Source organism: Rhamphochromis sp. 'chilingali', assembly GCF_963969265.1.
Source record: "Rhamphochromis sp. 'chilingali' genome assembly, chromosome: 14".
Taxonomy (NCBI): domain Eukaryota; kingdom Metazoa; phylum Chordata; class Actinopteri; order Cichliformes; family Cichlidae; genus Rhamphochromis; species Rhamphochromis sp. 'chilingali'.
The window spans coordinates 2,644,709-2,657,212 of record NC_137941.1 but is presented as its reverse complement, the minus strand read 5'-3'; the positions used below and the strand labels follow the sequence as shown (position 1 = coordinate 2,657,212).

General features: G+C 43.0%; 1 protein-coding gene across 4 annotated transcripts in view; it reads right to left on the bottom strand.

Moving 5' to 3' along the window:
• LOC308409961 (neuropilin-2-like) overlaps positions 1-12,504 on the bottom strand; it is a 93,665-nt gene that overhangs the window by 27,154 nt on the left and 54,007 nt on the right. For all 4 annotated transcript variants that reach the window (XM_080902957.1, XM_080902956.1, XM_080902958.1 and 1 more), the window contains exon 11: positions 11,709-11,853. In XM_080902957.1, coding sequence (XP_080759083.1) covers positions 11,709-11,853 — 145 coding nt within the window. The remainder of the gene's footprint in view (positions 1-11,708; positions 11,854-12,504) is intronic.

The window sequence follows — 12,504 nt, the reverse complement described above, 5'->3', positions numbered from 1 at the left end:
AAATTAGATATTAACATTTAATAAGCAGCTCCCAGCTGCTGACATTAAGCTGTTTTAATTTGGTGCCCTTTACCACTGTAATTAGCCCCCCATGTTGAGGGGAGAGAGGGAGGAATAGGAGATGAGAGGGAGACACCGAAAAGGGAACATAACCCTTTCCACCTCGCACCACCAATTTCCTAATTAGTGACCACACACAGCTCCAGTCAGCCTCCTATTTCGATCTCCATCTCCTCTCCACCTGCCTAATTCAATTTGGCTCTCCTTTCCTCCCCTCTTCTTAACTCCTCCTACTCCTCATCCTCTTCTTCAATCCACCAGGTTCCTCTCTGGATCAGCTGTAAAGATCAGAAATAATTTAAACAACTTAATTTAATAATATTTTTAAAAATGTTGTTGCAGGAACTTGAACTCTTACTTGCTGAATGGAAATAAATGGCAGGACAAATACAAGGTGGCAGAGTTCAGTCACTCGTGGGAAGATTGAAACTGACGTGCATGAGAAAAACCAATCCTGACGTACATATTCTGCAGATGGGTCCACCAGAGCTGACTTACAGAAACCTGCAGAGACCCTCCGACTCGATCTTTTCCACACACAGACGCACACTTTCTAAACTGAAGAACAGAAGGTGTCACAGGCCCAAGGGCTCATTGTAAAGCTGCTGACTGAGCAAGGCAAAGCGGAAACACAGAGACGAAAACTGTTCAATTATGGAAAGAGCTCTGGGTATAAATCTACCTCTGTCAGCCTAAATAATGACTACTGACACTGTGTGTGTGTGTGTGTGTGTGTGTGTGTGTGTGTGTGTGTGTGTGTGTGTGTGTGTGTGTGTGTCTAAGAGACAGAGAAAGCTGTTGCTACTCAATTATTGGTGACATGGTGCACGTGTGTAAGTATGGAGGGGATTTCCTCCACTTAATGACTGAAAGACTGAAAGGCATGCCTTCCTTACAGACGGAACTTGCTAACCTGTGTGTGTGTGTGTTTGTGTGTGTGTGTGTGTGCATGTTTGTGAGGACAGAAAATTGGCGTGCTACTATACTTGTGGGGCCCATCAGCCACTTATGAGTATGGTGATCGCTTTGGGGAAGAAGCTGTGTGGAGAGCAATGGCGTCTTCGGTGGATCTGTTAATAATAATAATAATGGATTGCATTTATATAGTGCTTTTCGGGGCCCTCAAAGCACTTTACAATACCACTATTCATTCACTCTCACATTCATACACTGGTGGAGGCAGCTACAGTTGTAGCCACAGCTGCCCTGGGGCCGACTGACAGAAGTAGGTGGCAAGTGAAGTGTCTTGCAACGACCGAGACTGTCCGAGCCGGGGCTCGAACCGGCAACCTTCCGGTTACACGACAAACTGCCAACTCTTTGAGCCACGACCGCCCTATGCTGTTAGTCCGATATGCAAATTGGTGTGGGTCCAGAGCCGGGGGGAAACAGGTTCTGATTAGAGATGGCACGATACCACTTTTTTATGTCCGATACCGATACCGATATCATAAATTTGGATAGCTGCTGATACCGATATGAATCCGATATAGTGTGTTTTTTAATCAATAAAACGTTTTTTTAATATCTTGCTGCATTTTGTATAAGTTTATACTCAAGTTTAAATAAATAACAACACTAAAGCTATTCTGTTATACCTGTATGTAAAAAATACACTGCGCCCAAAATATTTCATAGTTCAGCAACACTGGTCAATCTAATAAACTTAAACCTGCACCATCCTCCCTATTCTGGTATTTTAAAGAGTAGTTAGCAGAAATATTAAGCAACCTAACTAATAGGGTTGCAAACTCCCAGCAAAAGAAAATAGGGAACCACCCCCCACCTCATGATGCTTAATCGATGTAATCAAATTTAATTTGATGCAGGGGGGGAAATGCACAGAAATAAATTATTTTTCAAGAAATATTAAATAGATTCAACATCTTTCTTCAACAGAACTGCAGAATTCACAGATGGTACCTTCCCAAAGGAAAAAGTACTATAGCTTAGTAGGGTATATTAGACTTAACAGTTATATATACAGTAATGGCCTTCTATATATTTTACATCAGATTAAAACTTTGGGTGTAAGAGTCAGATAATTATTTATTAAACGCTCGACATTTTAAATGAGAATAAGAAAGAAAAGTATGTCTTTGTGCCCCCTTTTCCCTGTTCATGCCCTATCGGCCCCCCTGGCTAAACTTTGCTAGATCCGCCCCTGCACAGTTACCAGCCGTCAGCTACGTAGAAAAAGATCCTGGAGTAGAAAGTAATAATAAATACATTCTAACAACAGCTAATCAAGCTTAAACGTGCTGCTGTTGTTCAGCTGCTGGTTTCCTCTTTCTGGTGCAAAGTGGGCCAAAAACAAAGAAGAGAGCCGATCAGCTGATCATTGATCAGTTTCATGATTGAAGTAGCAGCAGGAGGGAGAGAGAGAGGCAGTCGCTCCATATATCTGTTGTTAAGCTTTACGTGGGAATGCTTTACAAACATTCAGAGATGAACTTACACACTTGCTTTACTTCTCTCTGGGATAACTTCCTCGGAGATGAAATGCTGGGAGGCTACAAATACACACAGCCGCTCCATCACGTGATGCATACTGCTGCGACGTGCTACGGTTATGAGCCGAGTTACGCCGTGTAGCAAGTTTTGTGAGGTGCTTTTTTGATATTTAATGGATCGGATTACATTTTTTATTTCTCGCCGATATCCGATCCAGTAATTTGGGTCAGTATCGGACCGATACCCATACGTAATATCGGATCGGTCCATCTCTAGTTCTGATGCGCTCCAGAACCAGTTTCTCAAAGCACTTGGTGATGACAGCATTATACTTGGAAGCAGATAAAAGTAGAAAATCTGATCCTAGTGCTGTGCAATGAGTCTAAAGCAGGGGGCTGTTAAATGCTAAAATATGACATCACATCTCAGGTGATGTTGGAAAACATCTGAAGGCCAAATCAGACAACTGTTCTTAAACCCAGAGCTGTGGCTTGTTTGTACTGTATGTGACTTAAGCTCATTATGACTCCATCTGTAAATGAGTGGTTTGGAAAATGAGGTCTTTACAGCAGCGTATGATTTCCAGACTAAATTGTACAGAAAGCTACCAATTATATAATATTTTTAAATTATTTTTTAATGATAAGTGCTACAGTGGACCACAAGGTTTCACATTAGTAGACAGGGAAGGGGAGTTTCTGCAAAAACTGAGCACATGACTGTGGTTAAAGAGCTGCCAACAATCAAACTTCTGGTTAAAAGGCAGAGCCATGAGCTGTGCAGCTGAGAAGCAAAAGCACTCTTCATGTCAGGAAACTACAGACAGTAAATTGCTCATTAGCCCATTGTGCAACAAAGCACCACAAGGTATACGACTGTAATTGTTGCCTTAAGTGTCAAGACAAGTACGACAACAACTGAGATGATAAAAAGAAGCTGCTGGCAGTGAATGTGTAACTACATCAGTGAAACATGGTGAGCTACAGAGAAAATGAATTTAAGTGCGGAAAAAATCATTAAGCTAAGTAGGCCATTAGGATCTATGGAGAAGAGAAGGACAGCTTTCTCGCTCACCAAGCACTAATAAGCTGTTGTCTCCTTCCAAGACTCGGGCGTGGTCGGATTAAGCCTCAGGTGAGGCACATGATAGGCTGGACGTACGGTTTGGGACAAGGGCAACATGTTGTCTTACGTGAGCACAGAGGTTTATGGCTAAAAAGAAATGAAATCATTTTTAAGCATAGCGATTGAGAGCGAGGGCAGTATTCGTGTAGCCCTCCAGTTGGGCTTTTGCATAGTTTGATGGATGGAAGGATGAGGAAACAGAGGGGAAAAAGAGAAAGGCATATTTGAGGAACACTGAAAGGCATGCTGAGCCAAACTTAAATATTTATATTGGAAAAAGACGAGCTTTCATTGCACACTGAGCCCTACCTGCATATACACACAGGCATCCGCAACCAACCTGGACCGCATCCTAAGTGTTTCCATGTGTGATATCTCAGAGAGAAGGGAAGGAACAGATAAACTGAGCTGTCCTGAAGTAAACAAATCCCTGTTGTGTGGTTAAAATAGTTTAGATTGCTCAACACTTAACAGTAGAACATCACTGTGAGCTGCAAACTTGGCCTTTTGTCTCTGCTAAAGCATAACCCCGAACCGAGAGCACAGCTGCAGGGCATTCGGCTTCTCCGCCGTGGTGGACAATTGATTTTTTGTCGCTCAGCCTGGTGCATTGTGTTATCAGACACTCTGGAACATGGTGTGGTGCAAACATTTAGAACAGCTATCCCTGCAGGATCTTAAAACTGATTGCTGTTTATTTTTACATCCCGGTTCTTCTGTAGACGTTGTGCACTACCTGAGTCTGTTGTGCACTGATTAGATGGACACAAGTTTGAGTTTTTAAAGATGAGAGAGGAAGAAATCACAAGTATAAAAACAGAGAAGAGAAGGTGGGGACTCTGGAGAGATGGAGTGTGTCTGTGTCTTGTTGCAGGAGCCTTGGCAGGACACAGTGAAACCTGCAGAAGCCACAAACATGAACAAAACCTCTCGCAAACCTTTTTTCCATTTCTGCTTTTCCATAAAAAAAAAAAGACTTTGGACAACCTGGTTAGAAAAACAAAAATCACAGTGACGTGTGCAGCTCTTTCCCAGTATCTGAATACTATTAAAACATAAAATTACCCAATCTGCATACTAGTTATTGTTACTGGAAGCGGCATTGCATTCATAACCACTTTCATTTCTTCAGTGAAATGAGAAAAGGCAAGAGGAGCAGGGAGAGAGAACAGTGGGTGTAACTGAGGACACATCCTGCAGATCACATGAAAGTGTCTGGACTCAGGCCATGGCCCACATGTGAATGCAATCAGCAAAGCTGGACCTAGCACACACACACACACACACACACACACACACACACACACACACACACACACACACACACACACACACACACACACAGACTTGGCTAAATCTGAATGACTTGCTGGAAAACACCTCCAGAATGTCTTTAACAAGGACGATCAGCAGCGTTCCCCTCCAGGGTGCCACTGTAACGACTGACGTATGTTTTCCTGGTCCAACTTCTCCGCGTGTCAGTGACTGACAAAGGAAAAGTTCTTGGCCATTAGTCGCCTGTGCATATTGCAACACTCGTCATAAAGTCACAGCCAGAGTTAAAGCTTCCTACATGGAAATTTAATGCTGTACGCTTTGCCAACATTCAATCCACATTTGCACCGGGATTTCTCACTCAGGACGACGTGCTCTGTTCTTTGGACAGTCCGTCAAACCCTCCCTGCTCGACGTACTTCCCCACATCCTGCAGAATTTCACACAGCACTCTTTTAGAGTCCATATTTTTAATAAAAAGACATAAACCGTACATAAAAGATACATGAGGCCAATGTAACATTATTCTGTGAAGCCGCGAGCAAAGCCATTTATGCCGTCGTCGTCTTGGTGACATGATAGGCAGGCGGTGGCGATCAGGCCAAGAAACTGCAGGAGAAGTTCACGGTCACAGCAAATCAGCCACACGCTGCTCTTTCCTCCTTTTTTAATCGAATGGGGATCATAATTTGCAAAATGAACACTGTGCAGACACTCATCGAGATCTGAGCCCATTGACTTCTGATGAGTCGCCCCCTGCTGACCATGAGAAAGAGTGCATGTTTGTGGCTCTTCTTGCAGAGCTGCAAGCCATGCTTATCCTTCATTTACAGTCTGCGGTGAAAAGCAGCATTCATCAGCCACGAGTGAGGCTCCTATCGTGCTAATCATTGCCGTTTTGTTGGAACATAATAATAAGGAAGCATAATTTGTGTCGCAATCTGGTTGGCGGTATTTTAAGACTTCCGTGATCCCGAGAGCAGCAGCAGCAGCTGAATAAAAATAACGCTGTTATTAAGCACTCGGAGGCTCCGGACAAAGGCCGCTTTCACTCCGTGTCTGTGTTTGTCATTGTCTCCATTATTTTCCTCAAGCACCCCGCCCATAACAATGTAGTTATCAAATGTGATGAGAAACTAAGCATGTATTTACACAACTAAAACCAAACTCACATCTTTGTGCCAAACAGGTGGTGTGTGTGTGTGTGTGTGTGTGTGTGTGTGTGTGTGTGTGTGTGTGTGTGTGTGTGTGTGTGTGTGTGTGTGTGTGTGTGTGTGTGTGTACATACGTGCCTGCCAACAGCTAGGTGTGGAGTGAAAGAGATGAGAGTGTAGCAGATGTTCTGATAGCTCACTCATTTAAAACATGAACAAAACTGGCAGCGTGCGAGCTCAGAGTTCAGATCCAACAGTCGGGGTTACGAGACCTAAATTACACGTTGCCTCCGTAGCTAGCGTGAATGATTAGAACGAGTCCCGCAATAATATTCTGGCTTTTGTTTCTGTTTTTGCACCGAAAGTTTGGCACAATAATGAGATGGTAAACGACATGATTGCGTTCCCCCTAAGAGCCTCGGATGTGTAATTTTGGATTTCTTCATTGCAATTGTGCACTGAGATTGTCTCTCTCATGTGAGGAAATTGTTTTACAGCCCTGTGGCCAGGTCAGCGTGCTTCACTGTAAAAGGAAAACAACGCAGGGGCAGTAATGGAAAAGCAGTTTCCTTTTAAATTCGTTAAAGCTGCTGCTATGACTGACAGTGTGTTACACTGTCTTTGTCTTATAGTAATTGTGAGTACACTGTATGCACTGTTGTGAAGCATCTCAGTGAGGACGAAGGCTGAAAAGTTTCTATTTATATCAAAAACTACCAGGAAGCAAACTCGATTCACTCAATAAAAAACTGTGAGCTGAGCTTGAACAGGCTCAGTATAGACGAAGTTCAGTCCCCAGAAAAAGAGAACAGTGTTAGCTGCATGTTAAACTGGCTGCTTGGATCGATGCGTTCCCGGGAATAAGTGTAAATGTTTGCGACTGTGTTGGAGAGCGTATGACGGCGATACGCTGCTTATTTATTAATGAATTCATTAATGCAAGCCCACTATTTCCTGAGCGGCGAGACAGGCGGGATGCGATTCGACTATTTGTGCTAAAGTGTGAAGAAAAAAGGGGGAATCCTAATTATAGGTGCAGCTGTCTCTGTTTATATTTGCTGAATCTAGAGTTTTGCTGATGTGGAAATGTTCCTGAAAAGGTCACAACAATGCAAAGCTTTGGAGTGTGAGGATGTCAGTGTGCATCTCCGTGTTTCGCTAAACAAAAGAAGATTAAGGATCCTTTTTTAAAACGTGTAACTGTGTGCACGTCAGCTCGGTGAGAAGGACGAACGTGAATGTCTGCGACTCTCTGACTTAGGTGTAAACAGCTGTGTTCACTGGACTGAAACTGATGGACTTCCGGAGGTGCAGAGAAGTACACACCCCCATCACCATCAACGGCGCTGCTGTGGAGAGAGTGAGCAGCTTCCGGTTCCTTGGCGTACACCTGGCTGAGGATCTTACGTGGTCAGTACACACAAACAAAACAGTGAAGAAGGCGCAGCAGCGCCTCTTCTTTCTCAGGAGACTGAAAAGATTCGGCATGAGCCCCCGCATCCTCAGGACCTTCTATCGCTGTGCCATTGAGAGCATCCTCACTGGATGCATCACCACCTGGTATGGCAACAGCACCGCCTACAACTGCAAAGCTCTCCAGCGAGTAGTGCGGTGCTCTGAACGGATAATTGGAGGTGAGCTTCCCTCCCTCCAAGACATCTACAGGAAGCGCTGCCTGAGGAAAGCGGGGAGGATCATCAAGGACTCCAGTCACCCCAGCCATAAACTGTTCAGACTGCTTCCATCAGGAAGGAGGTTCTGCAGCATCCGGTCCCGTACCAGCAGACTGAGAGACAGCTTCTTCCATCAGGCCATCAGACTGCTGAACACGTCATAGACACCTCAGCTTCACTACTGGAACTTCAACATTATGCACTCCACACTGTATATAAATGCCACTTGTTTTGCACATATTCAACTCTGTATATTTTATATATTTTATTATTATTATTATTTTATTTTATTTTTTTACTATTTAATTTGTAAAAATGTGTATACACACACACACACACACACACACACACACACACACACACACACACACACACACACACACACACACACACACACGTAGGAAAATATTTAGTATACACATCCAGAAATGCATACACTATTATATATTGTACATATATTTATTAGTTTCAGGTTGGCCATTCTTGTATTTTGCTCGTTTGTGTTGTTGTGTTTGCACATCTCTGTTGCTTGTGGGGCTCGCACACAAGAATTTCACTCGCATGTGCTGTGCCAGTGTGCCTGCACATGTGATGTGACAATAAAAAGTGATTTGATTTGATTTGATTTGATGCACCGTTGAATATTTAATATTTAATCTTCTTTTACAACAACCGGTAGAACAAAAACACACAGGAGCAAGGAGGAAACAGGTCGGAATGACTGGATCGTTTTTGGATCGTTATCCTCACATCAGTTAGGATGGAGGCCGTTTAAGACGCGCACAAAGTGAAATTTAATAATGCTCACTTTCTCTAAGCCACTAAAGACGTACAATTATCTTAGTGTGTGGTTGTGTGTTGTAGTTTGGATGGTTACTGTGCTGCACACGTGAAGTGGAAGTGAACTGTTATCGTGTGTAATGCACGGATTACAACCAGAAGGCAAACATCTGGCGCGCACACATCGAAAGCCAGACCAGCAGACAACCAGGGCAAGCACAACCGCAGTGATGTGCATCTGCACTACAGTCATGGAGATGGTGGTGCAGATATGGAGTGCACGATTATCACACGCGTAGTTTATGAACAGGATAACCAGTGCGCTCGTGTCAGACGTTACTTCTGTTTATGCATATTTTACTTTTTCTTATGGCCAGAAAAAGCAGCTCTCCCCGGGTCCTCCCCGGGTCCTCGTTGTTAGGTTTGTGTTACGCTTGAACCAAAAGGTTTAACTGGAAAAACTGTTAAATATAAGCAGATGGAGTTTAATGGCTTTGACTGCATATTTAATGTAGTATAGGTGAGTCAAACATAAGGCCCGGGAGCCAAAATCGGCCCACCAAGGCCATAAATTTTAGACTTTTAATTGTATTGTCACAGCTTTCCCTGCTGATAAAGAGTCAGTAAAGTCCCCCATGGCCTTTCATACTACACAAAGGTAATTAACTAACAGATAACCAATAAACGCCAGAAAAAATCCTAGTTTTCACCATCTACTATAGAAATGCACTTGTTTTGTTGTTTTTTACACAGAGAAAAAACATTTTCTGTGCATTTAAAAAACTTTGTGCTTTATAATCACAGGACTGTCTGGGTAACGAGCTCCCAGAACTTTTTCTGTAGTTTCACACTTCAGCTGAAACAGTCGTGCTGACTGGTTTCTTTCATTTCCTACAGCAGCATTTCTTTATCATGCAGAATAACTGAGACTGTTGAACTTGCACTTTGTTGTATTATGTCAGAGATTAACTGTGTCGTTAAACTTTTTACACTTATGTGGCCCACGATGTCCAGTGACATCTCTGTTCTTGTTTCATTGAAGGAGAGACTAAAAGTTTAAAGAGGCTTCATGAAGAGTTTGAAAATATCGAGTGCAAAGACGTAAATCACCACATGCTACAGCACATCGATGGTGTCATGTCAGGACTCAACACCTCCTGAAACGCCGTGATTTTCCTGTATAATCTGCATTATTCTCCGTCCACGGTCACTTGTTAGAAGCTGTATTAAGAACAGAAGAGGCTGCCCTTCTGTCCCCATCATCACCGGCCTCCTGGTTAGGCCTGACACATCTGGGATATAACGTTCCCCTCGGGTTCCCCCCTCTCTCTCTGTTGGAAACCCAAATGGACACACACGTGCTCAGAGACACAGAGTTGGAGCCATCGGTCGCAGCAACAACCCCCTTCGTGTCCACTGGGAACAGGTACGTGTCATTTCCTGTTCTCGTCTTCACCTGTCACAACCTGACTGAAGCAGTAAAATCTGAAAACGCTGGAAGCAGAGAGCACGGGGAAGGAGAGGACTGGTCGTAACAGCAGCAGGTATAGAGGTCTGGTTATGAAAACACAACTCAACTGCTGTTACTGTGTATTACTGTGTAATAACTGGCTATCTAAAGGACACGATCATATTATCATGCATTCAAACATCCCAGCTTTAATAACATTGGATCCATTGTCTCTGCTTCATCTAGTGGAAATTTAAACAGCTCATTATTACTGCTCAAGTTAAGCAGAAGAAAAAAAGTGTCAGGTTTGTACAATGGATTGCTTTAATGCTTAAATTATTGTCGAGCTGAAAAAAAAATGCTTGCCACAGCTAACAAGGTCCATGCAACGCTAGCATATTATAATAAATTGTAGTTACACAGCTCGGTAAAGTGGCACACAGAGTAATGGTCCACATTCATCACTTTACACACACTGCACACTAAGAAGCACTCCTGATAAACAACGGCTTCCGCTAAAATATTAAAAAACACAACAGGAAAAGGAAAACACCAAAGTTCACCTAATCCTTCACGACACACTAGCAACATGCTGCTAACATAATGGGCTGGGAACACAATATAGTCCACAGCTGGCCACTATTAGTAAAAGTCCCATGACCTAGACATGTTAATCCCTGTCCAGACATGTGGAAAACCCTCCCGCAGAGCAAGATGATTAACTTTAACCGATATGTTGGAGAATCCATGACAGAAGCACAAATACTACAGTTATTCATATATATGTACGTTTGTTTGGACACACACACAGGTTTGTTATCTTAGTTGCTCTGAAAATCACAGAGCTCTTCACAAGCAAACAGAGGGAAGAACCAAAGATCACAGTGCAGCTATTATTAAGTTTAAGAGTTTCAGAGCCTAAGAGCTGCTTTGGGAAACATAAAGGGTTCAATAGTCATTTCAGCTACATGTAAAGCTCAGCAAATGATCTCAGGATAGATAAAGAAACACTGCCGGGTAAAGAGTACTCTCCTGGAGGTCAGCGTGTTATTATCCAAGTGCATCATGCAGAGAGGACTTGAAGAGGGAAATGCAGAAGGCTCAGCACAAGGTGCAAACCAGTGTTCAGTATCAAAAGCAAGACAAACCCCATCTGGAAGCACCCTTCATAATGATGGGCCACCAGTCTTTACTGATGATGCATAAGAAGAAAGAACCACTGGGATGAATTCTCAAGTGTAGGGACAAACTTCCTGCTCATATTCCACCAAATACAGCAAAGTTGCCTGGACAGGCAGTACAGATGGATGATAACCCACAAATACAGTGAAAGCAACTGACACATTTTTGCAGGTCCACAGGTTCTGGACAAAGAATGTGCCATCAAGTATTTAAAATGTAACATCTGGTTTCATATGACACGCTTGAATCCTTGAATTAAAGCTGAGATTCTGGCATTGTAGTGAAAAAATCCAAGTCCAGCACCAGGAAAACTGTGTCGCTGTAGCGTGCGTACATATCAGAGCACAAAGCCACACACAGGGCAGATAAAAAGACGACGAGGACAAAGACAAAAATCTCTGATTTAAAGAGCACGTGTTTGGTTTTGAAATATGATCGTTTAATTTATCGTATATGTGCAGATGTATTCCACTTTCATTCCTGCATTATCCACGCATGCAACTTTATTTCATCTGTGTGTAGTTTGTCCTATCATCCACGTGTGTGCGCTCCTACCGGGCAGGTCACAGCCGAGAACCTCCATCCTCATGCCGATCCCGGCGGGCGACCATCTCTCTGGAAAGACTCGGATGTGCTGAGTCACTATCTCGTCAAACCTCCGCACCTCGGGAGTATCGTAGTGGCCGTTGCCCTCAAAGATCTGAGGAAGAATGTGAAAGGTGAGCACGAAACAGTTTCACTGCATTTGATGCTAAATTCTTTGACATCGTTTCAAAGGCAGTCAGCAATACATTTTTGCCTGGTGCCCAAATCTGTTTGACCATTTTAAAAAATTCCTAAAACAACAGAAAATCCAGTGGAGGCAGTCAAGTGTTGGTATTTCACTATCCCGCCTGATGAGAAACCAATAAAAAAATGGAAGTCTTGATAAATAAGACACTAACTAGCATTGTTTCCCCGCCCAGAGCGACATGTGTCAAAAAAACAACAGACAGAAGATGTTTCCTTTGATTTCCAAATCGTCTTTGAGGCAGAAGAAGCCTCTGGCAAAAGCACAAGATTTATTACAAGCTTCATACAGACAAGACTACAGCGATCCTTTCAAAAAACGTGGGCCGTGAAAGTTGTACTATTGGTTTCATTAATTGAACTGTATCCTCTGTGTTCCCCATTTCTGAAATTTTAAAAACCGTAAGATGAATTTCCCAGGACGCTCATTTAAAAAGACAGGCAGATGAGAGAAAACAGGATTTTAGCATCAGGAGAAAATCCAGGCACTCAGTAGTACTATTAAAGCGTTTTAAGACATAGACTCAGAAAGCAGAACAAAGTTTAAAGTGCCCGTCTCGCA